Consider the following 13,336-nt stretch of genomic DNA (forward strand, 5'->3'; position numbering starts at 1 on the left):
AAAGTTTTATATCGGTGGAAATAGGTGTAGGCAGGTCGCCTGCTTTCCTTCTCCTACTTAGAATAGGGCGCTTTCCTGTCTGTGCTATGGTTTTTCCCCTTAAAAGGACCTCCGCCCAGTAGGTATCAAGTCCTTGTGACTTCTCCGGCGCTCCGTCGCCGGAGAAGTTTGGGGCGTCGGCCTTGCCCCGCCATCCTTCCGCGGACGTCCGACAGCGCCCGCTGCCATGGCGACGCTGCTGCGCCGGGCCCTGCGCCCCTTCCCCCCGCTCCAGGGCCCTCCCGGGCCTGCTGCAGGCAAGTGGCCCAGGCGGGAAGGAGTCCTGGGGGCCCCGTGCATCTTTGACCCGCGGCCTTTTTCTTGCCCTGCAGATGTCCCCCTCCGAGCCGCGAGCCATGGCGCTGGCCTGCTTTACCCTGAACACATCCCCACCTCCCCACTGCAGAAGGCGCTGCTGGCCGCCGGCTCTGCCGGAATGGCGCTTTACAACCCGTATCGCCACGGTAAGGCAGCCCGTGCCTGACGCTCCCGGGGGCCCTTGAAACCTGGGCGGGTCCTGATCTCTTTCAGAGCCTCGGTTTCCTATGGGTAACTGGGGACTAGACCTGGCTGCACCTCAAAATCACCCACAACGTTCATGAAAATGCAGATGCCTGAATCCCACTCTAAACTGACTCAATCCTAATCTGCCGGGAGTGGGGAGCGGAGGGAGCAGGGACGTGGAATCTGAGTTTCTGCCTTTTTTAACTACTCCCCGGGAGATTCTGTCATCCAGCCACATTGAGAACCTCTGGACTATTTAAATAGATGATTTATGAGCACCTATCAAATTATAACGTCGTACTAGAAATTAGCTTTATGAGGTCAGGGACACGACTGCCCCGTTCTCCTGTATTGGCAGCGTTTTGGATAGTGCATGGCATACAATAAATGTTTGTTGGATGTATGAACAGAACATCCTAGGATCCTACAGGGTCCTTCCCATGCCTTCCAGGATCTTAAGTCGGAAAGTACTATTACTCCTACTAATAAAAACAGTAATGCTAAATGCTCACTGAGCACTTATGCTAGCTGCTCACTGCACCAAGCGTTTTATATGCATGATGTTCTTGATTTCTCACATTAACCCTATAAGAAGGGTGTTATCTGCACTTCATAAATTAGGACAGGAGGCTTGGAATCGTGAAGTGATTTGCACAAGGCCACCTAGTTAGTGACTGCACCTGGGTCCAAACCCAGCACTCTCTCATGCCAAAGCCTGTACCCGTCAATGGAGACATGATATTCTGTTGTGATAATGGGTGTGAAGGTGATTTATAAACTCTTTCAAGCACTGTGCTGACCAGAGCCACCTCATCCTTTTAGATTGATAGCATTGATGATAGTAACTCTAGATATGCTGAGCCCTTACAGTGTGCCAGGTGATATGCTAAGTTTAACATGAATCCTCATAACTAAGAGGTAGGTAGATATTTTATCTTGTAGGAAACTAATGCTCAGACTAGATCAGGTAACTTGCCTAAGATCGTATCCTCCATTTATCTCCATTTCTTTCCTTTCAGACATGGTCGCAGTTCTAGGGGAGACCACAGGACGCCGTGCCTTGAAGGTCCTCAGGGATCAGATGAGGAGGGATCCAGAGGGTTCCCAGATCCTGCAGTAAGTCCCAGCTCTGCCTGAGCGATGAGGAGCATTCTCTGGGGATCCTGATCTCTGTGGGGTCACATTGTGCTCCTCTCGGGAGCCCTTCTTGTACTCTGGCCATGGATGGCTGCACAGGCTGGGCACTGCCCAACTCCGGGGGTACTGTTCATATAGACATTATGATGACCCCTGGGTAGTGCCATGTGGTGGCCTCAGCCCAGTTTCAGCCACAGGGCTCTGTGCCTTCACTAAGCTCCCATAACACACGCCAGCTGTACCCCACACCCTTACCTTCAGTGCCCTTTGTGAGTACCCTGATCACATGTGAGGCCTGCCTGCCTAGATTGTATCCTGACAGGCAGGAACCACATCCTTAGCTTGTGGTAGTCTCCTCAGCCCCTGCCACTGGTTTGGCTAGTAGAAGGTGCTCCATTAGGACATATGGCCCCATTGCTGCTCTCTGCCCCTTCACGAAACCCACCTGCTCTAGCTGGACCTTTCACCTGCCTTTGCTGGTGCCCTCCCAGTAACTAAGTCCTGCCTTCTGCCTTGTAGAGAACGACCCCGAATCTCACTCTCCACCCTTGACCTGGGCAAGCTCCAGAGCCTGCCTGAGGGCTCCCTCGGCCGCGAGTATCTCCGTTTCCTGGATGTGAATGTGAGTTTCTAGCTTCTGTGCACTTTGCAGTCACCGGGAGGGCAGAGGAGTGGCACAGGAGTGATGTCCTGTGGAAGGAGGAACCCTGAGCTGCCACTATGGGCAGGAGTGCTTTTCAATCCTTTGTGCCAAGGCTTGTCATTTTCCCTGGGACAGGCAAATAGTCTGGGAACGTTACTCCAAGCAGTAATACTGGCCAACATTTATTAACCGCTTGCTGCATGCCAGATGCCAGGCTCATACATGATCTCACTGCGTCCTCCCAGCAACCCTGTCAAGTGTGTTCTATTATTATCCCCGTTTAGTAGATGAGGAAACTGAGGCTCAGAGCAGCTAAGCAACTTGCTGATCTCATACAGCCAGTATTAATGGAGGCCAGTATTAATGGAGTATTCAAACCCAGATTGTGCTCTTTAATTGCTGCACTGTATCCCCTGTTCCAGGGACAGTGCTTTCCCTAGAGTATGACACGTTGTGGCACTCTGCAGCCCCAGGCAGGGAGGACAGGGGCTGGGGGGTGGGGGAAGAGTCTCAGTTACTGAGGAACTCATTCATTTGTTCAGAATCTGCCGTGTGCCGTCCATTGTTCCAGGTGCTGGGATAGAATGATAACTAGATGGACAAGGTCCCCCCTCATGGAGCTAATATTCCAGTTGGGGAAGTAGACAATAAAACAGTAAAAGAAAAAATATTCATATAAAAATTAGGCAAGATATTTATCGAGTACTTAGAACATACCAGATACTGTTCTCCGCAGTTGGGATACAGTGAATGAAACCAGCAGAGAGCCTGCCCTGGTGGAGCTTCCATTCTGGCAGGTGGTGCTGTGAGGACAGCAGTCAACATGATAGAGGGCTGGGCTGGAGCGGGGGCACTTCTGATAGGGTGGTCATTGGAGGCCCCTCTGAGGAGACTTGGAAGATGAGGAGGAGCCAGCCCTGAGGAGAGCTGAGGAGGAGCATTCTGAGCAGAGGGACTGGCAAGTGCAAGGCTCTGAGTGTTTAGGAACAGGAAAACTGACCACTGTGGCCATAGAGGAGTGAGTCAGGGACAGGCAGCCAGGGGGCCGGGAGGTCAGCTGGGCCACGCCCTGCCAGTCATGAGAAAGAGTCTGCATTTTGTAATAGGAGCAAATAGGAAGCTATTGCAGGTTTCCAGCTGGGTAGTTGCATGATCTGATTTATAAAGGGACCTTAGGATACAGCTTGGCCACCTTCCCTCTCCCTACCCACCTCCAACACCTACACACCCGATCAAACCACGTCTGCCAAGTGGCTGTCCAGCCCAGCTGCAGGAGCCAGCCAGCTGGAGGAGGTGAGGGAGTGAGCCAAGGTGGCTTTAGAACTGCGTGTCTCAACCTTAGCACTGTAGACTTTTTGGGTCAGATAATTGTTGTGGAGGCTGTCCTGTCCATTGTAAGATGTTTAACAGCATCCCTGGCCTCCACCCACTAGACACCAGTACCTCCCTAAGTTGTGACAACCACCAATGTCTCCAGACATTGCAAATGTCCCCTGGTGGACAGTTGAAAACCACTGCTCTACAAGGTTATTGTCCCTGAAAAAATAATCTGTTCCTCGTACTGTCCTGACACTTGCCTCTGCCCCATTTTATACCATCTCCTTCAGATTTCACCAGGATACAAGTTATTTCATCAGTGGGAAACCCATCAGGGTGACCTGCCCCAAGTGCCACCCAGGGAGGGACAACCTTCTGAGGTTCCCCAGCGCCTTTCGTCCTGTTGCTATGGAGGAGGTGGGACTGCCAGGGCCTCCATGGGCACCTTGTCTGGTCACAGCCCTAGAGATTGTGACACTTGTAGAACATGGAAAGCAGCAGCACACAGAATGGGAAGGCATGCCTTTGTCCCAGCAGAGATTAAGTCAAGGTTCAAGGTGAAGTCACCTCCCTGAGGCTGATCTTGGCAGGAGGTATGGTCATCCTGGTGACATCAAGATTACAGGTGGCTCGGCCTGGGCTCTGGAGTTCATCGTAGCCTGAGTCAGAATCCTGCCTCTTTTCCCAGCTTTATGGCCCTGGGAAAATCATTTGATCTCTCTGAGCCTCAGATTCCTTATCTGAGGTAAGGAGACCTAAAGTTTATCTTCCAGGGTACTTAGATGGCTTACTAATAATGGGTATTAAGACTACTGGCTTTGGAATCCAGCAGACTTTGTTTCAAGTCCTGACTCAGCCATTTGATTAGCTGTGTGACCTTGGGCAAGTTACTTTATCTCTCTGAGCCTTATTTTCCTTTTCTGTATCTGAGACTCATACCAGTATCTACCCCCTAGATGATCATGAGGGTGAAGTATGATAATACATGTAAAAGACATCATACACTGCTGGCACATGGTAGGTACTCAATAAATGTGGCTGCTCTCGGGGCTGGCCCCATGGCCAAGTGGTTAAGATCTTGCGCTCTGATTCGGCGGCCCAGAGTTTCGCAGATTTGGATCCTGGGCATAGACCTAGCACTGCTCATCAAGCCATGCTGAGGCGGCACCCCACATAGCACAACCAGAAGGACCTACAACTAGAATATACAGCTATGTACTCGGGGGCTTTGGGGAGAAGAAGAAGAAAACAAGTAGCTGCTCTCACTGTGATCGCCTTGAGGTTCGTATAGCACGGAGAACCCTGCAGAAGAAATTAGGACCTGGTACCCAAGGAGGCCACAGACCATGGCACTGAGCCAGCAGCCCGAAAGCCATGAAGATGTCAAATCTCTCGCCCTCTGGACAGGCTGAGGCCATGTTTTGGGAACAGGAAGACCAGGTTCTTCCCACTCTGGGTGCTCCTGAGCACTCAGAAGGGTAGGTAGGTAAAGGAGGATGGCTCATGTTCCTTCCTGGATCAGGAAAGTGCCTGGGGGCTGGCCTTTTACTCACGCAAGAGGTGTAGATCCACCAGGCCCTGGAGCTCCTACAGTGAGCCAGACAGAGCCAGCCCTGTCCTCGCGCCTGACAGGCTGCTGCGACACTGTTCATAGAAACAGAACTCAAGCCACAGAGGTAATTTTAAGTCTGCTGCTGGCCACTTTAATAAAAGCAAAAAGAAACAGGTGGAATTATTTTTAATGACATATTTTATTTAACTCAATATATCTAAAATATTATCATTTCAACATGTAATCAATATTTTAAAATTATTAAGATTTCACATTATTCTCTTCATACTAAGTCTTCGAAATCCAGTGTGTATTTTTCATATGCACAGCACATCTCAATTGCAACGTGTCACTTTTCAAGGCTCAGTGGCCTCATGTGGTGTGCGGCTGCTGTACTGGACCGTGTAGGTCTAGCAGGGCACCTTAACGCTCACACGCAGTAAACATTATGGTACGGTCATCTTGGGCGCCAAGGAAAGGTACAGGATGCTACAAGAGACCGTAATGTGGGCCTCATCAGTCTGAAGGGCAGGGACAGCCTCCCCCGAGAGGGGACACTTAAGCTAAGTCAAAAAGGCTAAGTAGGAATTAATCAAGGTGAAAATGAGAGCACCCTAGGCTGGGAGCGGCTCATGCAAAGGATCAGCGGCCGTGGGGGCTTTTGTTTTTCATTTTCTTTCTTTTTTTTTTTAAGATTTTATTTTTCCTTTTTCTCCCCAAAGCCCCCAGGTACATAGTGGTGTATTTTTAGTTGTGGGTCCTTCTAGTTGTGGCATGTGGGATGCTGCCCCAGCATGGCTCGACGAGCAGTGCCATAGTCTGTGCCCAGGATCCGAACTGGCGAAACCCTGGGCCACAACAGCAGAGCGCGCAAACTTAACCACTCGGCCATGGGGCCGCCCCCCCATTTTATTTCTAATTATGACTAAAAAAAATAACACAAAATTTACCTCTTAACCTTTTTGGTTTTTTGAGGATGATTAGCCCTGAGCTAATATCTGCCGCCAATCCTCCTCTTTTTGCTGAGGAAGACTGGCACTGAGCTAACATCTGTGCCCATCTTCCTCTACTTTATACATGGGACGCCTACCACAGCACGGCTTGCCAAGCAGTGGCATGTTCGCACCCAGGATCTGAACTGGCAAACCCCGGGCCGCCAAAGCAGAACGTGCACACTTAACCGCTGCACCATTGGGCCAGCCCTAACCATTTCTAAATGAACAGTTCAGTATATTCACATTGTTATGAAACCAGTCTCCAGAGCTTCTTCATCTTGTGAACCTGAAACTCTATACCCATTAAACAACAACCACTTCCCCCTCCCCTCAGGGGCTGCTTTGCCATAGATTCCAGCAGGCTACATACATTATGTGTGAGTTGGGGTAGGCCAAGGGGGTGCCAATTCTACCACCTTCCCTGCCCAAGGACTCCTGGCGGCAGGTATGCACAGAAACAAAGTCCCCAGAGATACTTGGTGGGGCATGAGTTTGATGAGAGTTTGGTAGAGCCAAGGAGCGGCTGGCAAATTGGGTCCTGGGAACGGTTGGGAAGGGGTCTAGGGGAGGCTCATGGTTGTCAGAGGGTCTCCCCAGATACCCGGGCACCCACCCGATTCGTGGATGATGAGGAGCTAGCGTACGTGATCCAGCGGTACCGGGAGGTGCACGACATGCTCCACACCCTGCTGGGGATGCCCACCAACATCCTGGGTGAGTGCCACCCTCCCAGCTGCCTCGAGAGTGGAGGGTGGGTGGGGCGAGGCCCTCCAGCCAGCCTGTCCACCTGGCTCTGTCTTCAGGACCAGGGCAGGGCTCACCTATCTCTGCCACCCACCAATTAGCTGGCTCAGTGCCTCATTTTCTACTTAACCCGAACATCTTGGTAGCATCTATGCCACGCGTGCCCTCTCCTCTATCCCCACTGCCTCTGTGGCTCCTGTACTGATGTGGCGGCGTCCAAGCATCAGGGCTCCCTACTCTGAAACTCTCAGCAGCTCCCTAAGACCTGTAGGTACCAGCCTGGCTATTGGGAGTCCTCTGCATTCTGACCCAGGCTTCCTTTTCAGCCCTTGTTTCCTTCTGCTCTTTCTTGGACCCTCCCCTTCACCTCAAGGAAGGAGCCCAGCACAGGTGGGGACTGGGCATGGCCGAGCCCTGGTAGAGGTCAGAGAGGAGCAGACACCTTGCTGTGCCCTGCCATGCACACCACTGGCCTCTCCTCCTGGCCCCTTCTCACTTCCCACTCCCCCGCCCTGCCTCCCAGGAGAGATTGTGGTGAAGTGGTTTGAGGCTGTCCAGACTGGCCTGCCCATGTGCATCCTGGGTGCACTTTTTGGACCAATTCGACTGAGTGCCAAGTAAGTTCTCAAGTGGCGAAGGGCCGGGGGAGAATTGAGAGGGGCTAGGGCTCCAGGAAATGGGAAGAGCATGCAGCCTTCCTGCGCATACCCCAGTGGTTCTCCAGGAAGCCAGAGTGGAAAGAATGGGGCAGAGAGGTGACAGTGGCCTGGCACAGGGTCTCTGGGGCAATGAATGAAGCATGGACGTTTCATGGGACCCTGGGGTCTCTTGGGCCAGGCCTCAGTGGCAGGTCAGAATGATGGAGTTGGGGCCGGGGGGACAAGGTAGCGTTAGTTTCTGGAGCTAGGTGGCCCTCACATTAAATCTGGGTTTTGGCATGTTCAAGATGTGTGGCTTTGGGCACAGGATTTTACCTCACTGAGCTTCTGTTTCTTTATCTGAAAAATGGGAATAATAACTACCTCCTCCTTAGGTCTGTGTGGGGATGAACATGAAAATGCACAGTAACTGCTGGGCACACAGTGTGCCCAGCCCTCGGACCTTATGTCTTCTTTTCCTCTGCTGCCCCACAGGAGCCTGCAAGTGCTGGTCTCTGAGCTGATCCCATGGGCAGTTCAGAATGGGCGCAGGGCCCCGTGTGTCCTCAACCTGTACTACGAGCGGCGCTGGGAGCAGCCCCTCAGGGCTCTACGGGAGGAGCTGGGCATCACGGATCCCCCCTGCATGTCGAGGGCCTGGCCTAGGCCCTGAGCCGCTGAACCAGGGGGGCCTGGCCTGGCTTCCCCTGGGGGCAGAGGACTCTTTTGCCAATACCTTTGTTCCTTTTCTTTGAACACTGACTCTGGGACATCATTTATCAGAATTTGTCGTAACCACTGCTGAGTGGCTTTGAGGGCCAACCCAGGAGGGAGCAGTCTGTGCAGTGGGGTTCCCAGGCAAGCCAGGACTTAGCCAAAGAGAACCACATGTGACCAGGAATCAGTTGTCTAGGTTCATATGAGATGTCTTGGATCCACACCCCCTGTTCCAGAACCCTCCCTGCCAACCAGGGTTTTCTGGGTGCCAAGCTAGGTATCCTCGCAGGAGTGAGGGCTACACCCAATTCCAGAGGCCTAAGTAGGGGGAGGTGAGTCCCCACTGTCTGAATAAAGGCTCCCATCAGGTCACGTGTCTGTTTCTCCCATGACTGGCAACCTGTGGCAGACTTTCCCTCCAGCCTGAGCTTCAGCTGCTTGTCCTGTCTCTGGTCTGAAGTCGGCCGACTGGGACTCAAATTCCTAACTCCTCCACTGTTTTCTAGCAGAACGACTCAGGACAAGTCCCTTCCCCTCTCTGAGCCCATATCATCATCAGTAAAAGGAGAATGAGAGCAGTACCCACCTCCTGGGGTTACTGTGGGGCTTTCGTGAGGTGACACTCAGAAGAAGGGCTTCAGAGGAAGGACCTAAGGGGCAGGAGCTGTTTTAGTCTTGCTGTGTTTGCAGGTGGAGGAGGCAGCTGCGAGGCTGCAGGGTCATTTTCCTTGGATCAGAGCTAAGGAGTGGGGACGGGCAGGGTGACAAGTATGGTTGGAGGAGTGGGTGGCCCCATCTTGGGACTTAGAACCAGAAACACTCCCAAGATGGCAGAGCCTTTAGAGCTTTTGGGGGGCCAGCTCCTCACTGTGTGGATAAGACAACTAAGGCCCAGAGAAGGGCAAAGAATTGCCTGGAATAACTAGAACACAGGCCACAAGCCCTCCTGGTTGGTTTTCCTATGCTTCAGTTCCCCATCGATGATGAGAGCTGCAGTGTATTTACAGGTGTACTATGTGCCTAAGTACTTGAGAGGCATTCTCACATTGACACCTCCAACAACCCAAGGAGGGAGGTGGTACTGTTACTTGTATTTTACTAATGAGGCAATAGGAGCAGAGCTGGGACTGGAACCAGGGGTTGTCCGAGGACCTGCCCAGCACTGCGACACCAGTGCCTCAGCCTTCCTTGTGCCACTATATCTCAGTCCAGGGCTCCCAGTGGCAGAGAGAGGGTGTGGAGGGTGTGGGAGGCCGGGGGCCTACCTCAGAACCATGGCCTTGTCAAGAGGGAAGCCTCATGCTGAGCTCTTGGAATTCCTGCAGAAAGAGGAGGGGATGGGGATGAGCTCCCCATACCTCAATGATTTTTTTCCAGGCCTTTCCAGGCCTGCCAGCTGTTTCCATGGCTTCCCCAGGGTCCCAGGGACCCCCACCCCCAGGTCAGTAAAAGTCAGTGGTGCCAAGGTGGGGGGAGGGGTATAGGGGAGGGGATCAGATTCTCCTGGCCTCTGCCCAGCTGGGGAGCTCACCTGCTATGCCACTCGGTGCCTGGATGACCCTGGGCCTTTACAGCACTGGAGAGAGCACTGGGCATCCAGATTAGCTGAGAATGGATGCCGGTTTCCAGACCATAGTGTGGCATTTTTGTCACCAGCTCGCAACTGGAGAAAAATACTGGCAATAGCTACCACTTACTGAGTTCTTCTGACAGTCTATGAGGCCCTGCCAACTTCTGCCTAGAAACTTCCATTCTTCATCTCAATATAATGTGTTGACCTTCTTCCTGTCTTTGGGAACAGCACTCTGTCCCCAGGTCATTTACATGGTCATTTATTGTATTTACAATTACATGGTCATTTCCTTGTCATTCACATCTGTGCTCAAATGTCACCTCCTCAGAGAGGCCTTCCCTGACCACCCCATCTGAAGCAGTCCCCTCCCCTCACTTCATCATATCACTTTATTTTCTATAGAATGCTTACCACTCTGAAATTATCTCATTTGTTATTTATTTACAAGTTCTGTGTCTGCTCCAGGAGGGCAGAGACATTGTTCTTCCCCTTCACTGCTGCAAACAGTGCTTGGCACACAGTAGGGGCTTGCTGCTTCATTGTGGAAGGAATGGATGCCAAGCTTCGTGCTGCGCATCCCCTGTGCAAGACTCGTCTGGTCCCCGCAACAGCCTCACTTCACGGTGAAGACCCCAGGTCTCAGGTTCAGAGCGTGTCCTAGGGTCACACAGCTGGGATATGGTGGAGCCTGTCCTGGGACGCACAGGTCTTGAGTGCTCTCCCAGAAGCCAAAGGAAGGCTCCCTTTCCCTCTGTCTCATCGCAGCCATATGTAGCTGACCCCAGAGCAGTGTTTGGGAGTCCAGGCTCTGAAGGCAGATGGACCTGGGCCTGCTGTTGACCAGCACTGCACCCTTGCAGTAGTCACGTCACCCCTTTGAGCCTCTGCTTCCTCATCTGGAAAATTGGAGCGTATATATCTGTCTCACAACAGGGCCATTGTGCACACCTAGGGCTTTAGCACATAAGCACTTAGGAAATGGAAGTTGTCATTTGGCAGGAATGCCCTTCATGGCCTCTGAAGTCAGCATGTACACAATCAAGCCAGAGGTATTTATTTTGCATACACCCAGAGTGGGAGGACTTATAGAGCTCAGAGATCCTCATGTTAAATGCACCTGATATCTATGGGGTAAACACCTACTCTGTGGCAGGGGTCAAAACACTTCAGTCCCCTGGGGAGGTTTAATTCCTTCAAGTGACTCCAAATGTCAGTCTCTGATAAGTCTGCTGGTTTCAGTGCTGACATTAGTTCCCTAATGCAGGGCAGATGGGGGTCATGTCAGTGGAAAGGAACCCACTGTGAGGTCAGCCTAAGCTCACCCTGTCCCACCCAGCTCCTGCCCTTCTTAGGAACCCTCAGTGGCTCTTGATGGCAGCAGGATCAACAACTCAGCCTGGCAAACAAAGGCCTTTCCAATCACTTTTCCCACTACATAGCCCTCCTGTGCCATGTACTCTGCCATGTGCTCTGATGCACAAGCCCCTAGTCTTCAGTCATTTCACAAATATCTTCTGAGCGTTTGCTGAATGCTGGGGATTCCGCAGTGACTGAGACAGCTGCCTCCCCACCCTCTTAGAGTTGAGCAGTATGGCAGCTGAGGGCCTTCCATGTGCCACCCTGTGCTGAGAGCTTGATATGCATCATCGCACTGAATCCATACCCAGCCTTAGGAGGCAGGGACGGTGATGATTGTATTCCCATTGATGACAACTAAGGACACAGGCTCCATGGGGAGACGTGATTTGCCCAGTGTCTCACAGCTGGGGCTGGGAGTGCAACTCAGATGTGTCTGACTGGAAAGCAAAAAAGACAAATCACAATAGTGTGTGGTGAGTGTTGACAGAAGTACAGTGAGCACTTGGTGAGGGACAACCTATTCTAGTGACCTAATCTCCACCCACGCTCTCTGTGTGTCCAACTAGACTGCAAGCAACTTGAAGGCAGACTGTCTTGTTCCCTCTGTCCTCTCACACCTCCCCCCTCAGGCCTGGCCCAGAGTCTGCGGGGCACTGCTTTGGCTTCACCAAAGTGACCTGCCTGGGTAGAGGAGAGCCTGGGGGCTGGTCGCCACCGCCTTCCTCCAAATTCTCACTTTGCATATGACCTCACAGTCCATGTGGAAATAATCATGTTTATACCCATGGATCCTGGTACAGATAAAGTCAGAGCCTTCAATTCACTCTCCCTGTCATTCATTCAACAAACATTTATTGAGTTTGTTATTTGCTAAGCCCTATGGATACAATGAGATAATCTTCATGTCTAGATATTGTATGTGCTTTGTAGTCAATGAGTCTGTAAACTACAATAATAAATATGTCAAGTGCTAATTCAAATGCTCCCCATGACTCTCCACACCAACCCTGTGAGGTAAGCACTATTAGTATGTCCTCGTTTTTGTAATATAAGAAGAAATGGGGACTGAACTTTCAACTGAAAAGTTAACCCAAATGTGTTGGATGCCAATGCCCAGGCCCATAACCACTGCACCACACCGCCTCCTGAATCTAATACCCGTGGCAGAGGTGGTGTTTTAATTTACCGAGGTCCTCCAAAAGGATGCACCCTATCTGGAAGAAATAGGTCCGAATACTTATCAGACCAAAATTTCATTTTTGATCCCTATGAATAGAGCCTGAAAAATGCCCCTCCCTGCCTTTAAGGACTTCTACTGGACTAGGGGATTAAAGGATCTATTTAAGGACAAGTGGCAACTGTGGATGCCCAACGTGCGTGATTAACAGGGAACCAAATTTTCAGAGGCCCAGAGTCACACAAGGCTGGGAAGCTGGCCAGTGGACCAGGGCTTGGCAGGTGGCATGACAAATATGGTTATAGCTTTAGAGGCCAACCGATTTGCCGCAGAGTCCAGAGGAGGCAGAGACCGAAGTTAGGTACAGGTCTCCATATCACCTCCCTTTGTATCACCAGGTGTGCCAGGCTGCTTATAAGATACCTTGGATGGGAAAGGATTCCTATGCAGTAATCCCCACGCCAAGTTTATTGCTGTCCCAGAAGCAGAGGTGGCAGCCTCAGGTCTACAAGTCTTTTGAACCTCATAAAGTTACTGGAGGCCATAAAATATGAGAATGCGAGTGAGTTGTCAAAATTTGACTCTGGCGGGACTCGAACCCACAACCTTTGAATGACCACACCAGGATCAGCTAGAAGTCCAATGCGCTATCCATTGCACCACAGAGCCAGCCACCCAAACTTGTCCCCTGACTCACCTCTCCACCTGAAACCGCCGTTTCAGAGTTCTTCTAGGTGTCGCTGGCTAGGAGAGGCTTGCTGAACTCTGCACCGGTCTGGACAGGGACTCCTGATTCTGCGCCGTCAGTGAGGGTGGGGGTACTCTGCCCCACGTCCAGACGCCCCAGTACTGGGGAGTCGGGGCCGAGGTAGAGTTCACCTGTCTCCTCCCGACCCTGGAGGTGTCCGCAGCCGGGCGGGACTGGGAGGTGCGGACTACAA

At 51.8% G+C, this 13,336-nt stretch overlaps 2 protein-coding genes and 1 non-coding gene across 3 annotated transcripts in view; 1 reads left to right on the forward strand and 2 right to left on the reverse strand.

The window, feature by feature from the left end:
- The window catches only part of TRUB2 (TruB pseudouridine synthase family member 2), a 37,548-nt gene extending 24,237 nt beyond the window's left edge, over positions 1 to 13,311 (reverse strand). The window contains exon 1 of the mRNA XM_070596754.1: positions 13,093 to 13,311. The gene's annotated coding sequence lies outside the window, so the exon portion shown is untranslated. The remainder of the gene's footprint in view (positions 1 to 13,092) is intronic.
- COQ4 (coenzyme Q4) lies at positions 162 to 8,325 on the forward strand. Its single transcript, XM_070596755.1, is given in 8 exon segments — positions 162 to 296; positions 372 to 503; positions 1,563 to 1,659; positions 2,200 to 2,302; positions 6,772 to 6,901; positions 7,455 to 7,548; positions 8,065 to 8,210; positions 8,213 to 8,325. Coding segments are annotated over 8 exon segments (795 nt in total). The 5' UTR covers positions 162 to 226; the 3' UTR covers positions 8,236 to 8,325.
- TRNAR-UCU (transfer RNA arginine (anticodon UCU)) lies at positions 12,974 to 13,064 on the reverse strand. Its single transcript is given in 2 exon segments — positions 12,974 to 13,009; positions 13,028 to 13,064. It is a non-coding gene; the product is annotated as a tRNA-Arg (tRNA).
- Positions 13,312 to 13,336: the final 25 nt, after the last annotated feature.

Source organism: Equus przewalskii, chromosome 26 (assembly GCF_037783145.1).
Source record: "Equus przewalskii isolate Varuska chromosome 26, EquPr2, whole genome shotgun sequence".
In the NCBI taxonomy this organism is placed as follows: domain Eukaryota; kingdom Metazoa; phylum Chordata; class Mammalia; order Perissodactyla; family Equidae; genus Equus; species Equus przewalskii.